This window comes from Podarcis bocagei (assembly GCF_964188305.1).
Source record: "Podarcis bocagei genome assembly, chromosome: 12".
NCBI lineage: Eukaryota > Metazoa > Chordata > Lepidosauria > Squamata > Lacertidae > Podarcis > Podarcis bocagei.
The window spans coordinates 35,010,709-35,033,705 of NC_138137.1; the positions used below are offsets into that span (position 1 = coordinate 35,010,709).

At 37.7% G+C, this 22,997-nt stretch overlaps 1 protein-coding gene across 6 annotated transcripts in view; it reads right to left on the reverse strand.

Annotated features, from left to right (window-relative positions):
• The window catches only part of CDK14 (cyclin dependent kinase 14), a 223,208-nt gene that overhangs the window by 114,409 nt on the left and 85,802 nt on the right, over positions 1-22,997 (reverse strand). For all 6 annotated transcript variants that reach the window (XM_081163263.1, XM_081163266.1, XM_081163265.1 and 3 more), the window contains 2 exons: positions 14,980-15,074; positions 4,626-4,688 (listed from right to left, as the gene is read on the reverse strand). In XM_081163263.1, the coding sequence (XP_081019389.1) occupies positions 4,626-4,688; positions 14,980-15,074 (158 nt within the window). The remainder of the gene's footprint in view (positions 1-4,625; positions 4,689-14,979; positions 15,075-22,997) is intronic.

The window sequence follows — 22,997 nt, forward strand, 5'->3', positions numbered from 1 at the left end:
TCGAAAAGTACACATTTATACCTTTATTTACTGTGCTTATCAATCTTTCCCGCTTCCTTCACAATGCTGATGTTCTGACAAGTATGATTAATTAACTGAGCAAAATAATACACCTTCCTAATCTGCTAGCATAATGTTAATAGAAGGAAGAAACTGTCCTCCTTGATCAATGAGGTTAAAAGGCTCCTTCACACATCATCACAATCAATGGCTCTTTCAAAATTTAATGAAAATGCTAAAGGAAAAAAACTTGCACAGACAATTCTTGATCGCCTTTCTTTTTTAAAAAACCTTGCATATATACAGTATATGCATCATGAGGGATGAGGGTTCAGTTATGGAAATATACTGTAAGATGATTCAGGTAGTTATGCTTAAAAACTTAGGGGGAAGCATTTTAATTTAATGATCATGCATAGTTCATTAATGTCTAAGTGGAAGAGATAAAATAATCAGTGTAAAATCATGATGATTTAGTTGATGACTGATCACCAGAAAAGCTTATTTTAAAAAATCGATTCTCAATGCCATCTGAAAGAGACAGCCTTAATTTAGCATAACATTATCCTACCCTTTTCTGCACCTGCTTACCCTCTAAAGAGTAATGGAAAACTGCAACTTATCAACTACATTAAATGCCAAATAATCCTGTTTAGTATATCCACTGTAATTAATGGAAAAACCCAGCCATGCGCCACAGACATCACACCTTCTGAGACAAAAGCAGACATTTCAAAGATGTGTAAATGGATAAAATTATAAAGAAATCATATAGAATCATGAATATTTCCAGAATGGATCCTAGATTTCTGCTCAATCCTGTTCATTGATGTAGGTCTGAAAAAGTGTGCTGCCGATGTAAGAATTTCACCTTCATGCATTCAAACTGATCTGATTTTAAAAGTCTATTAATAAACACAGGTTAAACTGCATGTATTACACCAGTATAGAATAACATCTGTTTATTTTACTGTCTACACATGCACTGTAAGACACACACACAGTATATAGCATACTTAGTATATAGCATATTAAATATTCTCCAAATTTCTTTTTATGCAGGACAATTACTTTCTTCTTTCTTCTATGGCTCCCAAAATATGAAGAGCAATACATATTGTGCTGCTATGTGTCAATCATATTGGCAGTGTTATGCATGAATATACCTTAGGGAGATTTCAGGAAGGAAAACATACACATTCTAAACAAAGGGGGCGAGGGTAACTCTCGATACAATAAAACAAGCAGGTATGTTAGTAAACCCTCCATTAATGCATTAATTTGAATTGCAGGATACATTGAAAAACTGCTGCTCAGAAAGATTATACTCCACATGTATTTACACAGGCATATTAAAATACTTCTTTTTGTTTAAATGAAAATGATGTATAATAAATGTTAATGAATTACTCGCTTGTTCTGAACACTCATTGCTTTTGGGTAATTTCCCCTCATTGCTTTTGGGTAATTTCAAGCATAATTACTTATGCCTATAAAAATATAAATATTTATAAGATGGCAAATACCCTAAGGCTTTCACTCTGGTTGTTAATTTCCAAATTGGTCATTAACTTATCCATTTTTCAAGAACAGATATTACTTAGGTAACGTAGTTAAAGGATAATGTTCATGACAGAGAAACATGTGGGACTTTAGAATTTTGATAACATTCACCAAATAAAAAAGCTTTTTATGTAAAATTTCACAACTTCATTGCAATTTCCCTATTATCCTAGAAACAGAAAACGTTTTATGAATAAATATTGACATGAACTATCTAGCCAATTCTTAGCTGCAGCACAGATATATAGATCAATATTAGGAAGCAATATATTTATATCTATGCCTTTTATCTATCTCAATAGATATAGATATATAGATATATGGATATGCATTAGGAAGTAGGGTTCTAACAGCCCTCAAGAGTTTCACAGCAATACCATTCCTAAGTCAAGGGGAAAGCTGAAATTCCCTCAAATGGATTCTGTGCTGGTTGAAATGCTGCTTCTGCTTTTCTTGACCAAGAAGTTGAAAGTCTTACCTTTCAAAAAAAAATTTATAAATTCCAAAACTGAGCTCTTTAATTGTAGCCAGTCATGAATGCATGTTCTACCTTCCAACATGGAACTAGCATTTGGAACACTTTTACAAAGATGTCTTAATCTTTTCTTATGATGTAATTGTGCTTTTGGTTTTGAAAGGAAATGCCCAAAGAATGGTTCAAAAAACCTAGTGAAAATATTATCTACATATACACACACTGGCCTAGTTTAGAGGTAACAGGAAACCACAGTCTCACCTCTTTTAATCTTAGGACAGAAGGGTATTAGAAGTTTTTCCCAACTGCAGACCATGAAGAGAACTGATTAAGAATGGAAGCAGATGCTTCTCAGGTGTGTGAAAGAGGAGAGGGGCTTGCTGTCGCTTATTCACATAGCAGGAAACATGCTTTCCCATTAGGTCTCAACTAGGCCCAGATATTTCATTATTATACACCTACGGTGACACAAACTAAATGGTAATAATTGGAGTATGTGTGTATTGTACAACCCAGCAATTTATTTACTTATTATCCTTTTTTTTGTTTATTTTTACAGTGTATCATAGTATAATAATGCATAGTATAACAAAGCATCAACCAAACTCCAATCTGTCCCATCAACCCAACAATTTATGTTATGGTTTTGTGGTTATTAAAAACGAACACCAAGAAAACTAGCACAATTTTTAAGCTACAGTATTTTTAAATGCTGCTTATTATTATTATTATTATTATTATTATTATTATTATTATTATTATTATTATTATTATATATTAGACTGATATACAAAGAGCAAACAACTCAGAATCATTTCAGTTATTACAGCAGACATGTGATGAAAGGCAGTTATGTCAGAAGGAAATTTCACCTGCAATAATTTTTCTGCAAGTAAACCCTAGAGGAATCCATTACTTTCAGATGGAAAAAGAGAAATAAAAATGGATTCCTAATTAGAACAGAGGTTTCCCCGAGACACTAAGGCTACTAATAAAGGAAGTTTATGTTTCTGTGTATTCAGCGTTCTTACTACACAAAGCCAAAAGAAAAAAACCATGTTGTTTATTTTTACACAAAAATAAATAGACATGGTTAGACAAATCTTCAAAGTAGCCAAACTAGAAGTGAAAATGTGTTGCTTGAATACACTAAAAGTATCAGTATAAATTTCTAGTGCCTCTTCTGAAGGTCTATGAAAAACAACAACTTGAGGCCTTTAACAAGGAATGCACAATGTTTATTTTAAAACATTTATTGTTACCTCCCCTGGGTGGTACAGTGACAAACAAGGAATAAAATAAAGTAAAATAGGCAAGATCTTGTGAGTCCACATCAACACTTATTTCTTAGGGAATGCACACTTTTTTTTGGTAGAATGTCTTAGTTGTATTGAGAAATGACAGAGAGCTGAAAACTCTTGTGTAAGCATCTGACACTCACAGTGATCTTTCAAGTGCACGTACACATTTTAAAACTTGATTATCCAGTTTAAGATATCCATGTTAACACTTCCATGTTAGGTTTTGCAGAGGAAGTCGTCTTGGTGATCTGGAGCCCAGAAGGGAGCTTTCTTCTGTACTGGCCCTGCAGCTTTGGGGGAAAACTCCCCTCTGAGGTGTGTCACGCTGTTTACATTTCATGACAAGCAAAGATGCACCTTTTGGTCCAAGCTTTCGGAGAGGAATGTAATGCATCATGATACCCTATTTTTGCTTTTGTGGTGTTATTTATTCTTAATTATATGAACCTGATTGATTGATTTTGTTTTACAAGTTTTATTCTTTATTGTGATTGTAGTGTTACTGTTCATCACCCTGGGTCTCTTCAGCGAAAGGCAGAGTACAAATTTCTCAAATAAAATAAATAAATGTAACATTCAGGGATATAAGCTGGAGCAGGATCACAAATTTCTGCAGAATAATGCTGAATGTTCTCACAAGGGTTATATTCCAGTGTTAATGTTTCCACATGCACGAACTCACTTGATTGCCTCCAGAAATCCCACAAGTATTGTGTTGCAGAACCAGAAATTAATCCTGGGGCATTACAACACACACACACACACACACACACACACTTTCTTTTTATTTAAATTTGAATACATCTATATAATGCAATCAATCTGTTAGGACCACAGCTTTTTCTCATTCTTACGAAACGTACATGGACCCTAACATAGAGAAATAAATCACAATCCTAAATTTAACAATTTGAAGTATATATTCTATGATACAGTGTGTTTATGATTATTTCACTGATGAAAATAATCAAAAAGCAAGGCCGCTGAACAAATATTACCTGGGTGGTCTCTAAGACGACTGACTAACTGGATTCTACTTTATGCTGAAATAATTTGGCTGATTTTCCAGTAGGTAGCCAGATCAAGTTTCCAGCTCATATCCAAATAACAAAAACTAACGTCAGCTGTGCCTGCTAACATCCAGCTTACAAGAAGCAGTAAAAGCAATATTTTTAAAGGGCCAGTTTACTTTCTTCCATCACAAGTCTGCCTGCATTATCACTGTATCATTTCTTACCACACACAATCCTAATATAATAATGCTTATTTGGAAAATGGTATCCTACCTTCACATTGTCTGGATGAAGTCCTCCAGGATGTTTGTCCATGTACTGACATAAATCTGTGTGCTTGAAAAGAGAAATCCAAAAAAAGGAAGGAGGAGGGATTAATTACTACTATTGCTACAGAAATGTAACAAATTTTCTATTCAAAACCCACTATCTCCACCAGATGCAGCAAATAAGGGGAATACATGCTACGCTAACATGACCTTCAGGTTCCATCTCGTTATGTAGCTAATAATATTGCATATAAAACTCTAAAATGCATCTCATTTTCTAGCTGGAAACCACAGGAGGGGAGAGCGCTCTTGTGCCCAGGTTCTGCTTGAGGGTTTCCCACAGGCATCCAGGTGGCCACTGTGTGAACAGGATGCTGGACTCGATAGGCTAGATAGGTCTGCTCCAGTGTTGAAAGTCAATTACAGTTATAGCAGACTAGAAGCATCCCAAATGGTTCAAGGCCCACATGGGGCAAAAGATTCCTGCAATGAAGGGGGATGGACAAGATGATCCTTGTGGCCCCTTCCAACTCTACCATTATATTATTCTATGTACATACTCATCACTATATTATTGTAATACTACTTTTTCATTCACTGCAGTCTCTATTAAAACAATGTTGTAGTTATAAAAACCTATATTTCCTGATTTACATTTCTAAATGCACTGCAGTGAAATGTGTGTTCCCACAGGAGGTCAAAACCACATATTTCTCTGTAGTCTTAGATGTCACACATTCCTGTCTGCAGTAGAAATTGTTCATACATTAAAACCATAAAAGGAAAGATATGCCTATAGTAGTTGGAATGCAGAATGAAATTTGCAAACCTACATTCTACTAGAAAAATATATATGCTATTAAGGCCAGCATAAGAAGCTCTACTTAATGTTAAATATAAATGAAGTTGCTTCCAAAGAGAAATGATTTAACAACTGCCATTATAGAGAAACCTATGTCATTCATAGAAATTCTGTGTAAGTTGTGCAATAGTGCCTAAACACTGAAAGGAAGTTTAGTACCTTCATCTGCTTGTTCAATAAAAACCAAGTTAATTATTCTACATCTATCACCATGCCGCCCAACATGTTTGGGTTTCAGTTTCATTGGTAAAAAGAAAACACAATCAATATTTTGAATGTTTTGTTTCCTTTACAAAGCCGCCCAATACATTTTCCTGGTTCGTATCATTTGTTTGCTGATATTACTGACTAGAGGCTCCTTCCCTGTTTGTCCGCTCACCCACCCCTTTCCCAACTGCCCTTGCCCTACACTTTTATACCTCACTCACACCCTCGCCTATCACCCACAGCTTATCTTTATCAGCTTGCTTCATAACCCATACTTCCCAGAATAACAAGGAGCCACTTAGGCTCTACAATGCTAGAGAGAATGTTTGGGAGTGATTGTGTCAACAGCCCATTTCATCACACCATTCCATAGTGAAACTAGGGCTTCAACAGTTTTCTGTACTGGAAAATGCCCCAGGACATTTAGGAAGCCATTGGGTTCCACCAGTCTCCAAGGGTGGGCAATTCAAACAGGTCCTCCACCCTTGGGGGGGGTGTCAATAATTATTGTCACCAATCCAAACTTTACCAGATAATGGTCCAAGTATGACAAGGAAATACATAGCATAATGCAGCATAACTATTGTCTTAAGAGCTTCCTCGCCCTTGTAAACTATAGCAAATTAAGTGGAGCAGGATTTGTTTTGTTTTGTCAATGGAGATGGATGTAGAGGTGATATAGAGGTGCCATAGATTCTCTGCTTTTCATAGTAGCCACACATTCTCCACACGTTCCAGCCCCTAAAAGTTCATGGGGATGAAGAGTTTGAAACCCGTTTTCTAAAGTTCCCTTTAGATAACACTATATCGCTATACTGAAAATGCTTATTTATAATTAATTTATTTATTAATTAATGCATATATCATTCATATAGGTTCAACAGTTGCAATAAAAAACAAACATGTCTATCTTTAGAAAGAGGGGCAGGGGAGAGGGAGAGATATTTGGATATATAGATAGGTAGATTTCATTACTTCAGGGACAAATCTCACAGAAGGAGTTCATACCCAGCCTCCTCCTTACTCAGTAATCATTCACTATTAATTAGCCACTTATATTTTCAATGAAATATTCTTCACTCCTCCTCTCTTTCGCAGCAATGATAAATCTACATGTGACTTAGCTGTCCCATAGTTGTACCTAATTGGTTTCAGCTGTCATTTCTGAAGCTGAAATGCATGGACAGCCTGGGGCCTGTGAATGAACAGGAAGCATTTCCAACCACATTCCCATCATGTCAAACCAGCAATGTGAAAGAGCTCTTCCATTAAAACAAAAACTGTACTATTTAGCTTCTGGCAATGACATCATGCAGCAGACAGAATGTATTGTTTCACTGAGGCAGCAAGACTGTTGCAAGCCATTCTTTTCTGCTAAAGAGATTGCACACATTAGTTACGCTCCGGAGGTTCTTCTGACAAGAATAGTTTCCCTATTGTCACTAAGAAATTCTTAAGCAGACAATACAATGCAAAGAACAATAAAAGATATAGCTGAAGTAACATATTTGCAACAATTGCATGCAACCATACTCTACAAAGAAGTTACTCTAAGTAGAAATATAACAAGACAGAATCCCACATTTTTAGGATTATTTGTTGTCATTCTCATTTATGAAATAAATTGCAATTTAAAGTCATAATTAAAATTAACATAAAATATTAAAGTGACCAATTATGGTATTTTAAATTAACCAGTAACATTTTGGCATCATCCTTGCACGGATTGAAATTTTGGCTCAGCCCTGATGTGATATGGCTTCATCATAGTATTAAAATGATCACTCAGTAAACACTTGGATTTTAGATTTTATTCACTAGAAATAACCATCCATATTATTGTATTTATACAATTAGTTCATTCTTATAATGCTAAATTATAATTTAGCATCATGTATAAACCTGTCCAAAGTTCACAAGTATGTCAGTGTGAAAGTCCCTTGCATTCTTTGTTCTACTAAATATGTTAATTCCACAGTTTTTTTTAAAGCCTTCCATTCTTACCCTTAAAATTGTCATTCATAACCATCATTTTCTTGCTTTTTAAAGATTGTTTTCTTGTTATTCTGTTCTATCTATTACTTTTATGTACTTGGAAATGTACACATTTGAATGACACAATAGTTATAGAAACTTATAGTAAATTTGTTTAACAAGTCAAGTCTTTCTGAATTCAAGGGTGCTTATTCTCCTCAAAATGTGCATTGATTGAAGTCTTAGTCAATATTCATGCATTTTGGTACTGACCTTTCCACTCTTTTACAAGAACATCAGTGTTATCTACTTGTACCATTTATATGAACGCAAAACATGAAACATTTTAAAGCTTTTAAAATAATTCTAGCTAATGAAGTTTGCCTTTAAATTACAGAAGCAAGGAACACAAAATGTTAAGTTATTTGTTATAGTTGCATTTCACCTTTCTTTCATCACCTCAGCTCAAGGCAGTTTCCCATTCAGGCACTGACCATAGCCAGTCCTGCTTTTTTAGAGTCATGCACAATAAGACCCTAAGAAAGTTAGCAATTTGTTAATGTGGAGCACTACTGAGAAGACAGCAGGTTGTCCTCAGAAACGGTTATAGCAAGGTTTAGAGGACTGAATGTCAACACTGCTCTTTGAACATCCTTTCTTTGGGAATGTAACCTCTATCCTAGGTAGCTTTGGTTAGCCCTATCAGCTTCCTTGCTGCCCTTAATCATGACCGACCACATAATTCTCTGAAAATGAAGGATAATTCCTAGAATTTTTGCTACCCCTCCATATAGAAGATGAACAGAAATGTTATTTTAACTCAGGAAGCCAAGAGTAATGGGTGGGAAGGGGGAGATAAAATGTTTTATCTCTGATGTTCTCTAGTCTGTATTTTATAATGGAATGGGTTAGACAGCCAGAGAAAGAATGAAAGGCCTTGGCCTGTAAAGTTTCCCATAATGATGACAGATTTCTGTCTCAAATTTTCATGTTTCAGGGGCACAAGGATATCCCCTTTCCCAACAAATAGCCCCAAAACAGAATTAAGTTCAAGAAGAGACAATTATTCTCTTATCTGAATCTTTGCCATTATATGGACAATAAGAGAATGGCATTCTCATCCATCAAATGATGACACTGATAAATGAATGAACATTGAGCCATCTGTTTGCATTATGATACTTCTACCCAGATCCTTTTAACTATATATAGCCAAAATATCACATAAAACATTTGCACATAGAACTGCAGCAGCATCCAGTGTGGGGCAAGTCCATCTTGCTATGTTGCCTGTTAACTTCAGTCCCACTAGAATAGGATATTAAATCAAGTGACAGAGCCATTAAGGGCATGTCTGACTTCGTGCTGACCAAAATGCCTAAACTATTCCATGCAGAAAAGTGACACCAAAGTTTGCCATTCCATTCCTTCCATATCCCCCACTTCATATATTTCTATGATTCCATGCAGAGGTTGGATGGCCATCTGTTATGGATGCTTTACTTGAGATTTCTGCATTGCAGGAGGTTGAACTAGATGACCCTCTACAATTCTATGATTCTTATACATGTATAGTACAACTATGCCACAAATGGTGCGAAAATTATTCTTTGTATAACTGCATTGGCTCATATTGCTGAAAGTCCCTGGGTTGATTCCAAAACTAACACACTATAAGTTGTGCTAACTCCATCCTCGGATTGTCCTATAGTAACACTGCACACAGAACTAGTCTACTTATCTCATTTAGAATGAGACTCCTGTTTCTCTTTCAGGTCCTTCCTCTTCCGATCTTATGAAAAATGCTTGCCTCCTGGTAACAGCTTTTTAACAAACTAGCTTTTCAAGCCGAAAGTGCCAGATCGCTTCTTCATTCTTATCATCTAAAATGGGAGGGTGGGGAATTCCGTATTTATCATCTTACTTTGATGCCTTTCTACCTCGCCCGTGGGTCGATATTGAAGCTCAAAATATCACTACATCATCCCTGCTTACATTGCCTTATGCTACCAATTTTGAAAAACTTGTCAAATCTTTTTACAAGGTATACTTCTGAGGTATAAAAAGGTGATATAAAAAAACTTGTTTCTGTACTCTCCCCTCTAAGCCCACTTCCTTATTTTTCTCAATTGTCCCACTTACATATTAGCCAGTTCTGCTGCAATGGACAGCCCTAGGCCTAATCCCTGCAGAGGTGTACCTAGGTTTCCTTGCACCCTTGGCAAGGAGATGTATCAGCACCTCCAAAGCCAGGAGAGACCAGAAACTTGCTTTTTGTTGCCTTTCACACTCTGCCAGTGACTTCCACCATGGCCGCTGGAAGCCCTCATTCTCTTTCTCCTCTGTCAATCCGTCTGCCTGCCTGCCTTCTTCCCTCCCTCCGCTCACTGCTTTCCCTTCTGTCTCCTTCCTCCCCTTCCTTCCTTTTTCCTCCTCTTGCAACTTTTACCCACTCTCTCAGTCTTTCTTCCCTCCGAGCCCAACTGGTGGGTGGAGAACTCACACTTCTAATAGTGCCACTGGCAGACTGGGGAGGGGCCCCTGCAGGCTGCTGTCATGGCCCATGCCAGCAACTGGATTCGTCTGCTGAGGAACCCAGAGGAGCCGGCGTGCCTCAATCTCCACTGTGTGGAGGAGTGGTCTGGGGCATGTGCAGACGGGCTAATAGCCACTCAGAGTGGAGAGGTGTGATTTTTGCACACACACACACACACACACACACACACACACCTGGGTCAACCTTTCGAACTGGGTATGTGCCTGACTCCTGCCAGTAATATTTCTGATGGAAGGCAAGTAATTTCTAGAGAGAACTAATTCTGTAAGGGCTACAATATAATGGGGTAGTAAATTTATTTTCTTGCAAATCTAAAACTTGCTCTACATTGCATACTCTTTTGGTAAAACTGTGTATCTGAAGGAACGTTTCCACCCCAAATGTTCAGCCCAGACACTGAAATCCAGCTCTGAGATCATTCTCATTAGTCACATCCGCCCTGTGGACCGTACTTCCATAAGATGTCAAGGAAATAAACAACTATCTGACTTTTAGAAGACATCTGAAGACAGCCCTATATAGGGAAGTTTTTAATATTTGATGTTTTACTGTGGTTTTATAATTTGTTGGAAGCTGCCCATAGTGGCTGTGGCAACCCAGTCAGGTGAGTCACATAAAAACAATAAAATCATCCTCATCCTCATTACAGTGGAGCAACATCCAAAGTCACTAACAGATAATTTGAGCTGATTATTTCAAATTTTCCAAGTTTATTATTAAATCCATGAAATCTCTAATATAGGATTTCAACTGGACCACAAAAGGAGCCAAAAAGAATCTTCCATTCTTAGAAAGTGGTTCTAAAATTGAATTACATCCTGAAACTACAGATCTCCTGTGCAGCAGGTATTAAGAAGTATATAGAACGGTGCAGTGTAGGGGGGTCCTTGTTCTACAGAGAATCGTGTTCTCTCTGAATTAAATAACCTAAGGCAAAACCTTCTTCCAACAGAAATCTAATTTCTCATTGTATATTGTGAACTGTAATATTTGTATCCTTATCACTGCTTTTTCATAATCCAAAATGCCAGCACGATGGCCCCAACTTTGTCTGCCAGTTTAGTAGCAACTGTATACTTTGCCAAATTATCTAAGGACTGCCTCTCCAAATGATTCAAAGCAACACACAGTTTTTGTGTGTCTTCTAAGACTTAATCTTAAAACACAGCTGTTTGAAAACAGGATAGGTTGAAAGATAAATCTGGTTTCAGTTGTTGCTATAGTACAATGAAAGAAGAGATGGTACCACAAAATACTGAACTTCTATATATCTAACTAAGTAAACAACTTTGGTAACTTGTATATACAAGTATTTATTACATTTTCAAAATATTAATCCATGAGAACTTAAAAATGTTTAAACATTCATACTTTTATTTGACAGGTGTATTTTTTCTAAATTTGCTTTTGGAATGCTTCATGGTGTTGTTTTATGAAGCGTTTATATCATATTCAGTTTTGTAATTATATATATTTTTAAATTGTAGCTTTCCCTGATAAAGGACCAGAGTGGTCCAAAATGCTTTGTACAATAAATAATTTCCTTTATTTCTACTCCATCCTTTTTATTGTTTTCCTAGTATTTGTGGCCTTTCTTACAAGGCTAGTTTACAAAAACTATAATTTGTCTTGCCCAGGTCCAACAGCAAACTGTGATTTGTCATAAAATCAGAAGTCAGTGACAGCACAAGAGAATGGGGAATGGGTAACATGTAAACCCAAATGTAACTCATAATGCCAACATGCAAACTAGCCCATTGTCTTCAGTGAGATTTAAGTAGATCCTCTTTGTTCAGGATCCTGGCGAAAACATTTTAAGTACTATAATTCAAAAGAGTTTTACAGAGGATGGGGAGATATAGTCAATGTTTTTTGTTTGTTTCCTCGCATAAGTTATATCAGCATGTAGGGAAATTTTACATTAGTTTTTTATTTGTCACTACAGTTTTCCAGCTAAAGGATAGTTTAGGGAGGCCAAAAATCAGGGAAGATAAATCAGTAAGGGAGAAAAAGAGGCATCAATTTTCCCTGGTATAGCTCAACTTGTCTCCCTTTGATTTGAGGCAGAAAGGCCATATGCAAAGGGATGTTGCAGCCATGAACATGTCTTTGCTACAGGAAATGCTTTTTTGAATGCTCCTGTCTCAGAGAAATGTTGCCTCTTCATCCTTCTGCCTACCCAGGGCTTCCAGTGTATGTACTTTTCTAGAGAAAATGAATGCTCACTGGTCTAACAGCAAAACATGAGCAAAGGATGGAAGCCAGCAAGAGGCATTTGCATTTGCATTGCACCAATGGATAATTCTGCAATTATTATTACTTTTTGACTGTCCAATAGATATACAGTGACATAAGGCAAGACATTTTATTCATTTAAAAGTTATGCAAAATGTGTTTACTGTTACATAAGATTAAAAGCTATGACTTCTCATTGGTTACTCAGTTTGAAATTAAATAACAGTAAAATTCCCATTTATTTATACATTAGACAAAAGCATTTAGCTATGTCAATGTCTCCAGTGTCATTCTTGCAACTGTTCTGCACCAGTTGTCTTACAGAGAAATAACCGTAGTATTAAAATATATCATTTATATGTAAATAGGCAAGGTAAATGGACTTTTCATAACATACTATCTAAAAACCAACCCTATTTGAGATTCATTTGCTTCTTATAATATCCTGAACTCAATTTGTAGAAATTTGGGGTTAATTGTGACTGTACATTCTACAATACACCAGTTAAATGCTGAAGTGGTTCTACACAAATACCATATGTTTGTCTTAGAAAAACGCAGAATGATTAATTAGGAGTTCAGATCCAAGACTTCACACAGCAATTTTCCACACAAAATTAGATCATTACATTGTGCAAATTGAAGTTTTAATTAATAGCTGAAATGCAAGTTAGAGAGTATATGCTATGAAGTATAAATTACATTCCTCAGACTTTTTCTGACACTGCTTATTAAAATACAAACTGCCAGGTGAAACAAAAGTCACTTGGGGAGAATTTAATCCTGTATATTGCTTCCCTCCCACCCCCTTTTAAGTCTTACAATAGCCATGAGCCCGATAAGCTCAAATAAAAATGGTCTATAATCATTTGGCAAGCTATCACTTATCAAAAATTACTGAAGAATCAATAACATTACAATAATGTCTGCTACTGGCAATACTTCTGTAACAGTTTACTTAAAATATTTACATCCTGCCTTTTGGCTTCTCATGGGCCCTAAAACAATTCATAACATAAACTGAAGCGAGATTCATGTATACAATGTTTGCAGACAATCAAAAGCAATAGCTAGTATCATTTTCAAGACAAGCCTGGCAAATCTGGAACTATACAGTGGTGCCTCGCAAGACGAAATTAATTCGTTCCGCAAGTCTCTTCGTCTTGCGAGTTTTTCGTCTTGCAATGCACGGTTTCCCATAGGAATGCATTGAAAATCAATTAATGCGTTCCTAGGGAAACCGCCTTCAGACCAGGTCCGGGGACAGTCTTCTGAAGGCTGGGGGGGGGACAAGGGCTTTTCTTCCCACCCCCAGCATTTTAAAAAACCCCGGGACAGCGGAGGACTTCTCCCCTGTCCGGGCGATCTTAAAATAATAATAATAATAATAATAAATTTTATTTATATCCCACCCTCCCCAGCCGAAGCCGGGCTCAGGGCGGCTAACAACAATCAAATAATCAGTCAAATAATCACACAATCTAAAAATATTTCATTATAAAAATTAATTAAATCAAATTGATGGCAACCAATTAAGCAAAATTCTGAGCAGGTTGCCAGAGGAGGGAGTCAGGCTGCGCGGGCGGCATTTTAAAATCGCCCCGGGACAGCGATTTAAAAGCCCCTGGGAAGGCAGGCAGGGGGGACAAAGAGGTCCTGGACCTCTTCTGAAGGCGGGCGGGGGGCAAAAGTCTTTGCTCCCCCCGCCTGCCTTCAAAAGCCCTCCGGGACAGGCAGGCAGGGGGGAGCAAAGACTTTCGCCCCCCGCCCGCCTTCAGAAGGTGTTCCCTCCCCGCCGCCCGGCTTTGGAGCATCGTTCCGAAGCCCGGCGGTGGCGGGAGGAGGCGTTCCCGCCCCACCGCCCGGCTTTGGAGCATCGTTCCGAAGCCCGGCGGTGGCGGGAGGAGGCGTTCCCGCCCCACCGCCCAGCTTCGGAGGAGGTCCGAGGACAGTGGGGAAGACGCACTGCGCTTCCCCGCTGTCCCGGATATTTCCCTATGGGCTGTCGTCTTCCGAAGCAAGCCCATAGGGAAATTCGTCTTGCGAAGCGCCTCTAAAACGGAAAACCCTTTCGTCTAGCGGGTTTTCCGTCTTGCGAGGCGTTCGTCTTGCGAGGTACCACTGTACTTGATGATCTGATAAAGTTAGTAAGTCTGAACTTTGTTATTTTAAGTCATATGCAACTACTCATTTTATGTGCCTATTTTATAGTTTTGTTTTCCATCTTTGAATTTTTGTCCATTATACAATTTCTGTCTGTTTTATCCAGTTGAACTGAAAATTAGATCTTAAAAAGGTCTGGTCCACATCCTAGCTGACCAAACTTAATGATGGACTGGGAGCAAGATTTAGACAGGCTCACAGGTTTTCAGACTCAGCGCACTAGATTACATTCTAGTCTCTCTCTCAATGGGCAGCAAGGGACTATTATTTAAATAATCTGAGTATTTTTTAACTAAATCGCACCCATTTTGCTTTTTGAGGCCCTGGTTTAGATCACAGTACATAAAAATGTTAACTTACCACAAACTCAAATACCAGTGTCAATGTCTCCTTTGTGTGAATAATATCATGAAGCAGCACAATATTAGAATGTTTTAGGCCCTTCAAAAGAGAAGCTGAAAGAAAAAAAGGCACAATTAAAGGAAAATATAGTTAACCAATAGTCACCCAAAAATGATTTCAATACTAGTAATATTTTGTAGGTGCTCTGAATGATGCATAATCTGTCTCCATATACAACCTATACTTATTTCACCTGAACCCACACAGAATTATAGAGTTCACTGCATTTCACCTTCCCCCCTACCCCATGAGTAAAGTATAAAAAAGGGGAAATGTTGTTCTTTCTAGCTTTTTTATCCTGTGTGAATAAATTTTTCAAATAAATTAATGTGTATTATTGTAACAAGTTTAACATGTTAATGTAATATTATCTGCCCTGCATACCATCAGTTGATTCAGTTTGCTACAGTAACCCTTAAGAATGCAAGTACTTTATTCAGTGTTTTAACACTGGATTATCCAAATCAGTCACTTCATATAAAAATTATATTAAGTCTGCAGAAAAGTAACAGAAAAACCTTTTTCTATTAAACCTGTAAAAGATTTTGCACATATTTTATTTTTCTCTGTAATCTATATTTAATGCTCACACTGTAATGCATATTTAATGTGCACATTTAATATTCCTAAGATATGGTATATTTAACCAATGTGACATGACAAGCCATGTGTCACTACAGAAGCCAAAATGCCAGTGGTAACTTGTCAACTCACACATACATCAGAAAACGAACAACATCCCTTATAATATAAATGTATATCCAAAGACAATAATGTGCAACTGTACAGTCATATCCAAGTAATACTTTTCTGGTTTTTGTTCTTTTATATACTTTGTCCCCTAGCTCAAGATAGGGCCATCCTTTAAGTCAAAATTTCTAGAGCGATGTTTACATTACAAGATAAAAACAACAGCTATATAAAGGGGAAGGGGAAGGGGGGAAATGCTTTTGCTGCTTTCAGATGCCAGTCAGTGCAGCAGATACTGAGCTAGCTGGGCCAATGGTCTAAGGCAGCTTCCTATGTTCCTATATATTATTTCCAGGAGGTCTCACACTGAGGGATGGATTAATAATATAGCTTGAAGTGAGAGGTGGGGGGGGTGTTTATGAAACAAACACACACACACACCAACACAACCAGATGTCTTCATCTGCCTCTGATACAACAAAACATGTCTCTCCCTTATCAGTCTCTACAGCCACAGCAGGAGCTGTAACTCTCTAGCGGTTTGACTTCACCCTCAAAGGCACAGTCTTCCATTGTCTGCTGATACAGACGGATGCCAACCATACATATACATACATGCACGCACACACGCACACCCTACTTCAAACTGTATGTCTAATGATGTACAATAAAATCAATCCAGTAAATGTTCAATAGAAAGCAGGCAACAGGCTTAACATAACTGCATGCTTTCCTATTTATGAGTTTTCTATTCTTCGCTGTTAAAGTATCACCTCAGGCCCTTACCTCTTCTTGGTGATCGTTATTTTCTCTCTAAAACCTCAAACCGGTCATTAAAACTTAAACATACTGAGCACACCACACTCTGATGCCTGTCTACTGGCTTTCTTTCCCCTGATCTTTTATTATCTGTCCTCATCACTTTAGGTATCTATATTAGTTACTGGAAGCCCTCCACCATATAAACTCAGTGCTAGCCACACACAAAAGATGACAACTATAAAAAGAATCCAACATCAATAAAAATGCAAATGAAAGATTTATATAGTGCTTCAAATTATTTTAAGTATATTGTTGTGTAATCTGTATTCCATATAGTCAAGCAAGTCAGTATTATTATATCCACATTGCAGTTGGGAATGGGGTGAACCTATGAGACAGAGGCTTGCCAAGGGCTACCTAGTTGAGTCCATCATGGACAGGACATTTCAATCAGGGACATATCAATTCTTAAGCTAAGGGAACTCTCATACTAGAGGTCTTTCTTGCTGGAATTGTCTGCATTTGTGCCTTAAATATTTTTTCACCTTTAAGAAATTCCCATCCAACTCGGACTCCTTTTTCTTTGAGTATTTCTAACCATGGAATCTCACCCAGTAGCTCCTTAAGCTTTTTGAAATCAACCTTCTTAAAGTCTAGAGCGCATGTCTGACTACACTCAGCTCCCCTTACCTCTTGTATAGCGACCCCAAGAGAACAGGATCACTTTCTCCTATGGTTACCAGTACTTCCACTTCACCCTTCTGGAGTGATTGTCTGAGTTGGGGGTGGCTGGAACTACTTTGCAGTGTTTCTGGTTCTACTTGGACTATCGTTTCCGGAGGGTGATGCTTGGGGTGTGCACTTCAGCCCCATGGAGACTTCAATGCTGTGTTCCTCAGGGTTTGATTTAATCCTCTATGCTGTTTAATATCTACATGAAGCTCCTGAGTGGGGTTTTGGAGTAGGTTGTCAGGAATATGCTGACGACCCACTGCTCTACTTCTTAACTTCACTACATCAAAAACAGCAACAAGCCAATGGTATTCTGGTTCAGAAACCAAGTGAAAAACTTCAACACAAATCATTCAAGAGACAAATCCATTAGGTTTTGAGCTGATTTAGCAAGAGTTTTCGGTCAGAGGTAGCTGCTGCAGCTGACAGGTAGAAGATCTAGATATTTTCCATCACATAAAAAACAAGAGTGAAATAAACTGGAAAGCACAAGCAGTACAGAAACCAAATTAATAGGCACAGCTACGCTATGTAAAATACAATATTACTGGATAAATTATTTTTAACAAAGTTTAAAAACAGCACACACACGTACACCCCATTAGCAAACTTGTTATGTAATGCTAATCTGACATGGCGTTTTTGTTCTTGCAGCAAATGTAAAGATAAACAGATGGCTTCATTTTAATTCAATTCCCAAAGAGTTTTGAGCAAGCATTCTAGCATATGATGCAAGAAACTAACATTGGGATGAATGCCCTTATTGTTTGTCTAGAATCTAGATGCATGTTTCTATAGTACGATAAGTCGTTTATTTCAATATTGTACAATTTCAGCTACTAGATGTTAGGATAGCTAGAGGAAACAGAGGAATAAAGAAGTTACAGCAAAAGGCAAGAAGTCAATTTCTCCATACTAAACATCACTCTAAGTGGGAGGTTCACATGTTCTCCCTTGCTCCCCCCCCAACACATGTTGCAGTTACAATTGTCAATAATAGCCAAGTCAATATTCACTTGCAAAAGTAATGAAACTATGGAAAGACACTCTGGCAAAAATCCAAATTTTCCCCTCTATCCCAGCTGTCCTTTTAGAGAAAAGCATTTCCCACTGCACATCTTATCATCAAATCAAAGCTCATACAACTTCAAAAGCTTATCTTCTTCATCTTAATGAATGCAGTTTGACAGTAAGGTCACAGCACATTACACACAGAACTGTAACAAGAATTAGGAGCTTGGTTAGAGGAAACAAATTAGTCTTGCATCAAGTTTGGATTACCCAGGTTCATGCAATCATTCCAAAGACAGTATTACACTAACATATTGGGTGGTATTCAACCAAGCAGACCCACTAAAATTAATGGAACTAATTTATTCTTCTTAATTTCAATTGAGTAAAACTACTCTGAGTAAAACTACGCTGAATACCAATTTTCTCTGTGCTTCTGAAGGAATCGTTATCGCTCAATAAGGATTATGCTATTATAGCTAAGTCTATATTCTGGAGGTTACCTACACTTTAGCAACATTGAATGCCAAATAACATGTGAAGTGTAGAGCGCAAAAGGGTTGAATATGCCAAAAGCAAGCTAAAGGCAATTCCTGAGCAATGTTTGTTTTGCATCCCTTCCAGTACTATAACATTATTATCATAAACCATATTGTTATTTGAGGGGGGCTGCCATTCAATTTGGCTGCAGTTATGGGATATATGGGAACAGGACCATTCCATCAGTTCTACTGAAAGACCAACTCCTTAGAGCTCCTCCAGTTCCTGAATATTTTCCATTCCAGATGGTTATTATAAGAAGTACAGTACAGTGGTGCCTCGCAAGACGAAAATAATCCGTTCCGCGAGTCTCTTCGTCTAGCGGTTTTTTCGTCTTGCGAAGCAACCCTATTAGCGCCTTAGCGCTATTAGCGGTTTAGCGGATTAGCGGCTATTAAAGGCTTAGCGGCTAAAAGGCTATTAGCGGCTTAGAAAAAGGGGGGGAAGCGGGAAAAAATCGGAACACTCGCAAGACATTTTCATCTTGCGAAGCAAGCCCATAGGGAAATTCGACTTGCGAAGCAGCTCAAAAACGGAAAACCCTTTCGTCTAGCGGGTTTTCCGTCTTGCGAGGCATTCGTCTTGCGGGGCACCACTGTATTTTACTTCAAAAACTGGCAACTAAGTTTTCTATTGTCCTCTTCCTTCCCATCCTATTTTCCCTTTTGTGTCATGACTTAGATTGTGAGTCTGCGGACAGAGGCTGTCTTGTTGTAAATGATTATATATACATCATTCTCGTGAGCCCTTTTGTTGAAGAGTGGGATAAAAATGCTCTATATAAGTGAATAATAAACACCATTAATGTGTTGCCCCCTTTAAGAATCAGGCTCTATGTAATAGTTAATTCTGTTCAAAAATTATTTCTAATTATCAATAAAGATAATATATATATTTGTTATTTATTGCTTAATAATTGATTAATGAAATATTGATTGATAGACGTAATATTGTTGTGGAAGGGGAAAGCAGGACTCAGTAGGTGGAGTTAGTTTACATCAATTCCAAACATCTGAGTAAATCTAGGCAAATCCCGCTTCAAAACATTCCAAATCACTGCCTTATATAACTGAATAAAGATTTGAGAATACCTTTAAATGCCTTAAAACCCTCGAAAATACCGTATTTTTTGCACCATAACACTCACTTTTTTCCTCCTAGAAAGTAAGGGGAAATGTCTGTGCGTGTTATGGAGCGAATGCCTGCGGCTGGCGGGGGGGGGGGATCTGCTGCAGTCGTGAGCAGAGGATCCATGGTTCCCCTTCCTTCCCTCCTCCGTGGTTACAAAGCATGGATCCACATGGATCCTCAGGATTTTTGCATTGGGCTACTCCAAACTCACTGTCAGATCACATGTCTGTGGCCACAGCATGAACCACAAAAATCATATATCCACTATTTCGTTTAGAATATTTTTTTTCTTGTTTTCCTCCTCTAAAAACTACGTGCGTGTTATGGTCTGGTGCGTGTTATAGAGCGAAAAATACGGTAAGCACTTTGAGTGGGGGAGGGGGAAGAAGCCTGTCATGCATCAAGGGGTAGGGTGAAAGTTGTGAAAAGATGGATTTGTATTTATTCAATTGGGGTCAAAGTACAATGCACTTTGTATGCTTCAGCTTTAGTTACACTACCTTAATTGGTGCAAGATGAAAGAGTAAAATAGGTATGTTTAACCCTTAAAAGGGGGACAGACACCTTTCAAAAGCTGGCAGGAAGCAGTGTGTGTGTGTGTGTCTCTGTGTGTGTGTACACAGTCGTACCTTGGTTCTCAAACGCCCAGTGACTCGAACGTTTTGGCTCCCGAACACCGCAAACCCAGAAGTGTTCCCGTTTGTGAACATTTTTTGGAAGCCAAACATCCAACACAGCTTACACGTATCCCAATTGAGTGCAGGAAGCTCCTGCAGCCAATCGGAAGTTGTGCCTTGGATTTCAAACATTTTTGGAATGGACTTCCAGAACAGATTCCATTCGAGAACCAAGGTATATGGGGAGGGGTGTCATACTACATGTGACTTTGCCTATTTGTTTAACTCTGTTCGTTTCCAATTACATATGAAGCTCAAGAGGTGTGTTTCAGAGCAACAGTGGCTCTAGGTGAGGCAGACTAGACTGTTCCATTTCCCAAAGCGCTATGACCAATTCCCATTTCCTCCCACCTAGACTCCAAGATCAGAAATGAGGCTAGTTGAGGCATTAAAAATTCTGTCCTGCCTTTCTGCTTAACCAAGGCCTGTAAGGCAGCTCACAAAATTCTTTAATACAAGAGTTCAACAGAATAAAGCAACTACACAACTAAAAATCCATGAAGAAAAAGATAACTAACGTTAAGTTCTGCCAAAGGCTTTGATAAATAAAATACAAGCCTAAGAAAAGAGGACACCAAAGATAACAAACTTGGAGAATACATGGAAGACAAAATCTGAAGTTTAAAAAACGAACCAGAAAGCAACCATTTTTTTCTAGGCAATGTTTGCGATTTTTTAAAATACTAAACAACAACGTTCTCACACTATGGGTAAGATTCTTAGCAGATGTCCTGGCTCACATCCTTGGACAAAAGACTCAGAATCTCCTTTCAATAAATCCTGGAAGTTTGTTTTTTTTACTAATTCACCATGCAATCTCTGCATCAGCTCAGAACACATGTGACATGTTCAAAAGGCAGAATCTAGGATACATGGATTGGCTTAAGCAAAGACATTGCCCGAATATATGACGTGCGCTTTCTGATTGAGCTTGGAAGCAAGTGCTCCTACAGCAGGGGCTGGGGCTGTTTACACTTGCAATGACAAGTCCTTGGAGATGGGACTCGAGTCCCATCTTCTGACACCCTCCAACTCTGATCTGGTCACCTACGTGGATTGGCTAGTTAGCTCCTTGGCTACCATAGGAACCTCACTCCCTGGACACTTAGTGAGGTGGCAACTGGTTCAACTGGTTCTAACTGCCTTACTGAGGTAAAGCCCTCATCCAGATCACTGTTTGAACTTTCTTAACCACTACCCACCTCAAGGTGGCTACATTTTAATGTGTTTTTAATAATGATGATGATGATGATGATGTGTTCATCTAGAATATATTGCACCAATCATGGGGATGAACAATACATCTGAATAAAAAGGTTAAAACTATAGATGTTTGGATCTAGTTATATAGTGGTGCAAAATTTTAATGGAAAAAGCAAAAAAGGCAGTAATTCCAAGTCTAACTATGAAGCCATGCAAAAGCAACACCCACCAGTTTTAAGTTTGAGCAAAGAGAAACTGAAAATAGCTAAGTTATATTTAATTTTATGCAACTCCGTCTTATTTTAAGCTGTGACTGCCTTTTGAAACAAATAATTGCTATTGAGTAACAGATACAATTTCAACAAACTATTTTCATATGCATCCCCATAATTTATCCTCATTGTGACTGACATTTGTGTCGCATTGGTGACAGAATATATCTATTGAACACTGTTATAGTATCCCAGGAAATGTGTTTAGATTTTTAGCGTGTTAATAAGTATGAACCTCTTTGACAGGTGATTAACTATTTATGTTCTTAGAAGGAATATTTTGGAACTTTGCAGGTTATGCTTGGTGTGTTTTCTACCCAGAGTTTATACAATGTGGAATTCAGTTTTGAATTATCTAAGGCTGAGAAAGAAGCATTTTTACAAGAACATAGATAATTGTCATGTACTCCATTTTTTCATTCTGCATTTTGTCTCTGAAGAGGTTATGGCAAATAGGTTGGGAAAAGAATCCTGAAAGTATGAGGAAGATGATTAAAATTTTGATGAAAAAGAAAAAGATAATTTTAGTATCCCTACTCTTCCATGAGATTTGTATCATCATGCTAATGATGGCACTGAAATTCTGAGTCGGCAATTTTTCATTACGTTTTTCTTATTCTCCACTCAAAGCTTCAGCTTACAAGTGCTGTTGGGTTTTTTTGTCAGACAACATGAAAAGTTTCTTGAACTATAGCTATTTAGCCTGCAGCAACTTTTTGCTCTCTGAACTTTGGAGAGAAAGAGTCAGAAAGCTTGTAAAACAAGTGTGGGAAACAAATACTGATACTTAGCTTTTAGTATACAAAAGCCCTAAAGAGGCTGAACTTCTAGGGTTGTAAAACAAAATATATCTACTGAAGCCATTTAAGGCTACATTTTTATATACATTTTTATAAGTGGATATATTTTATATCCACTTACTTGGGAGTATGTCCACATGAACTCAAAGCAATTTACA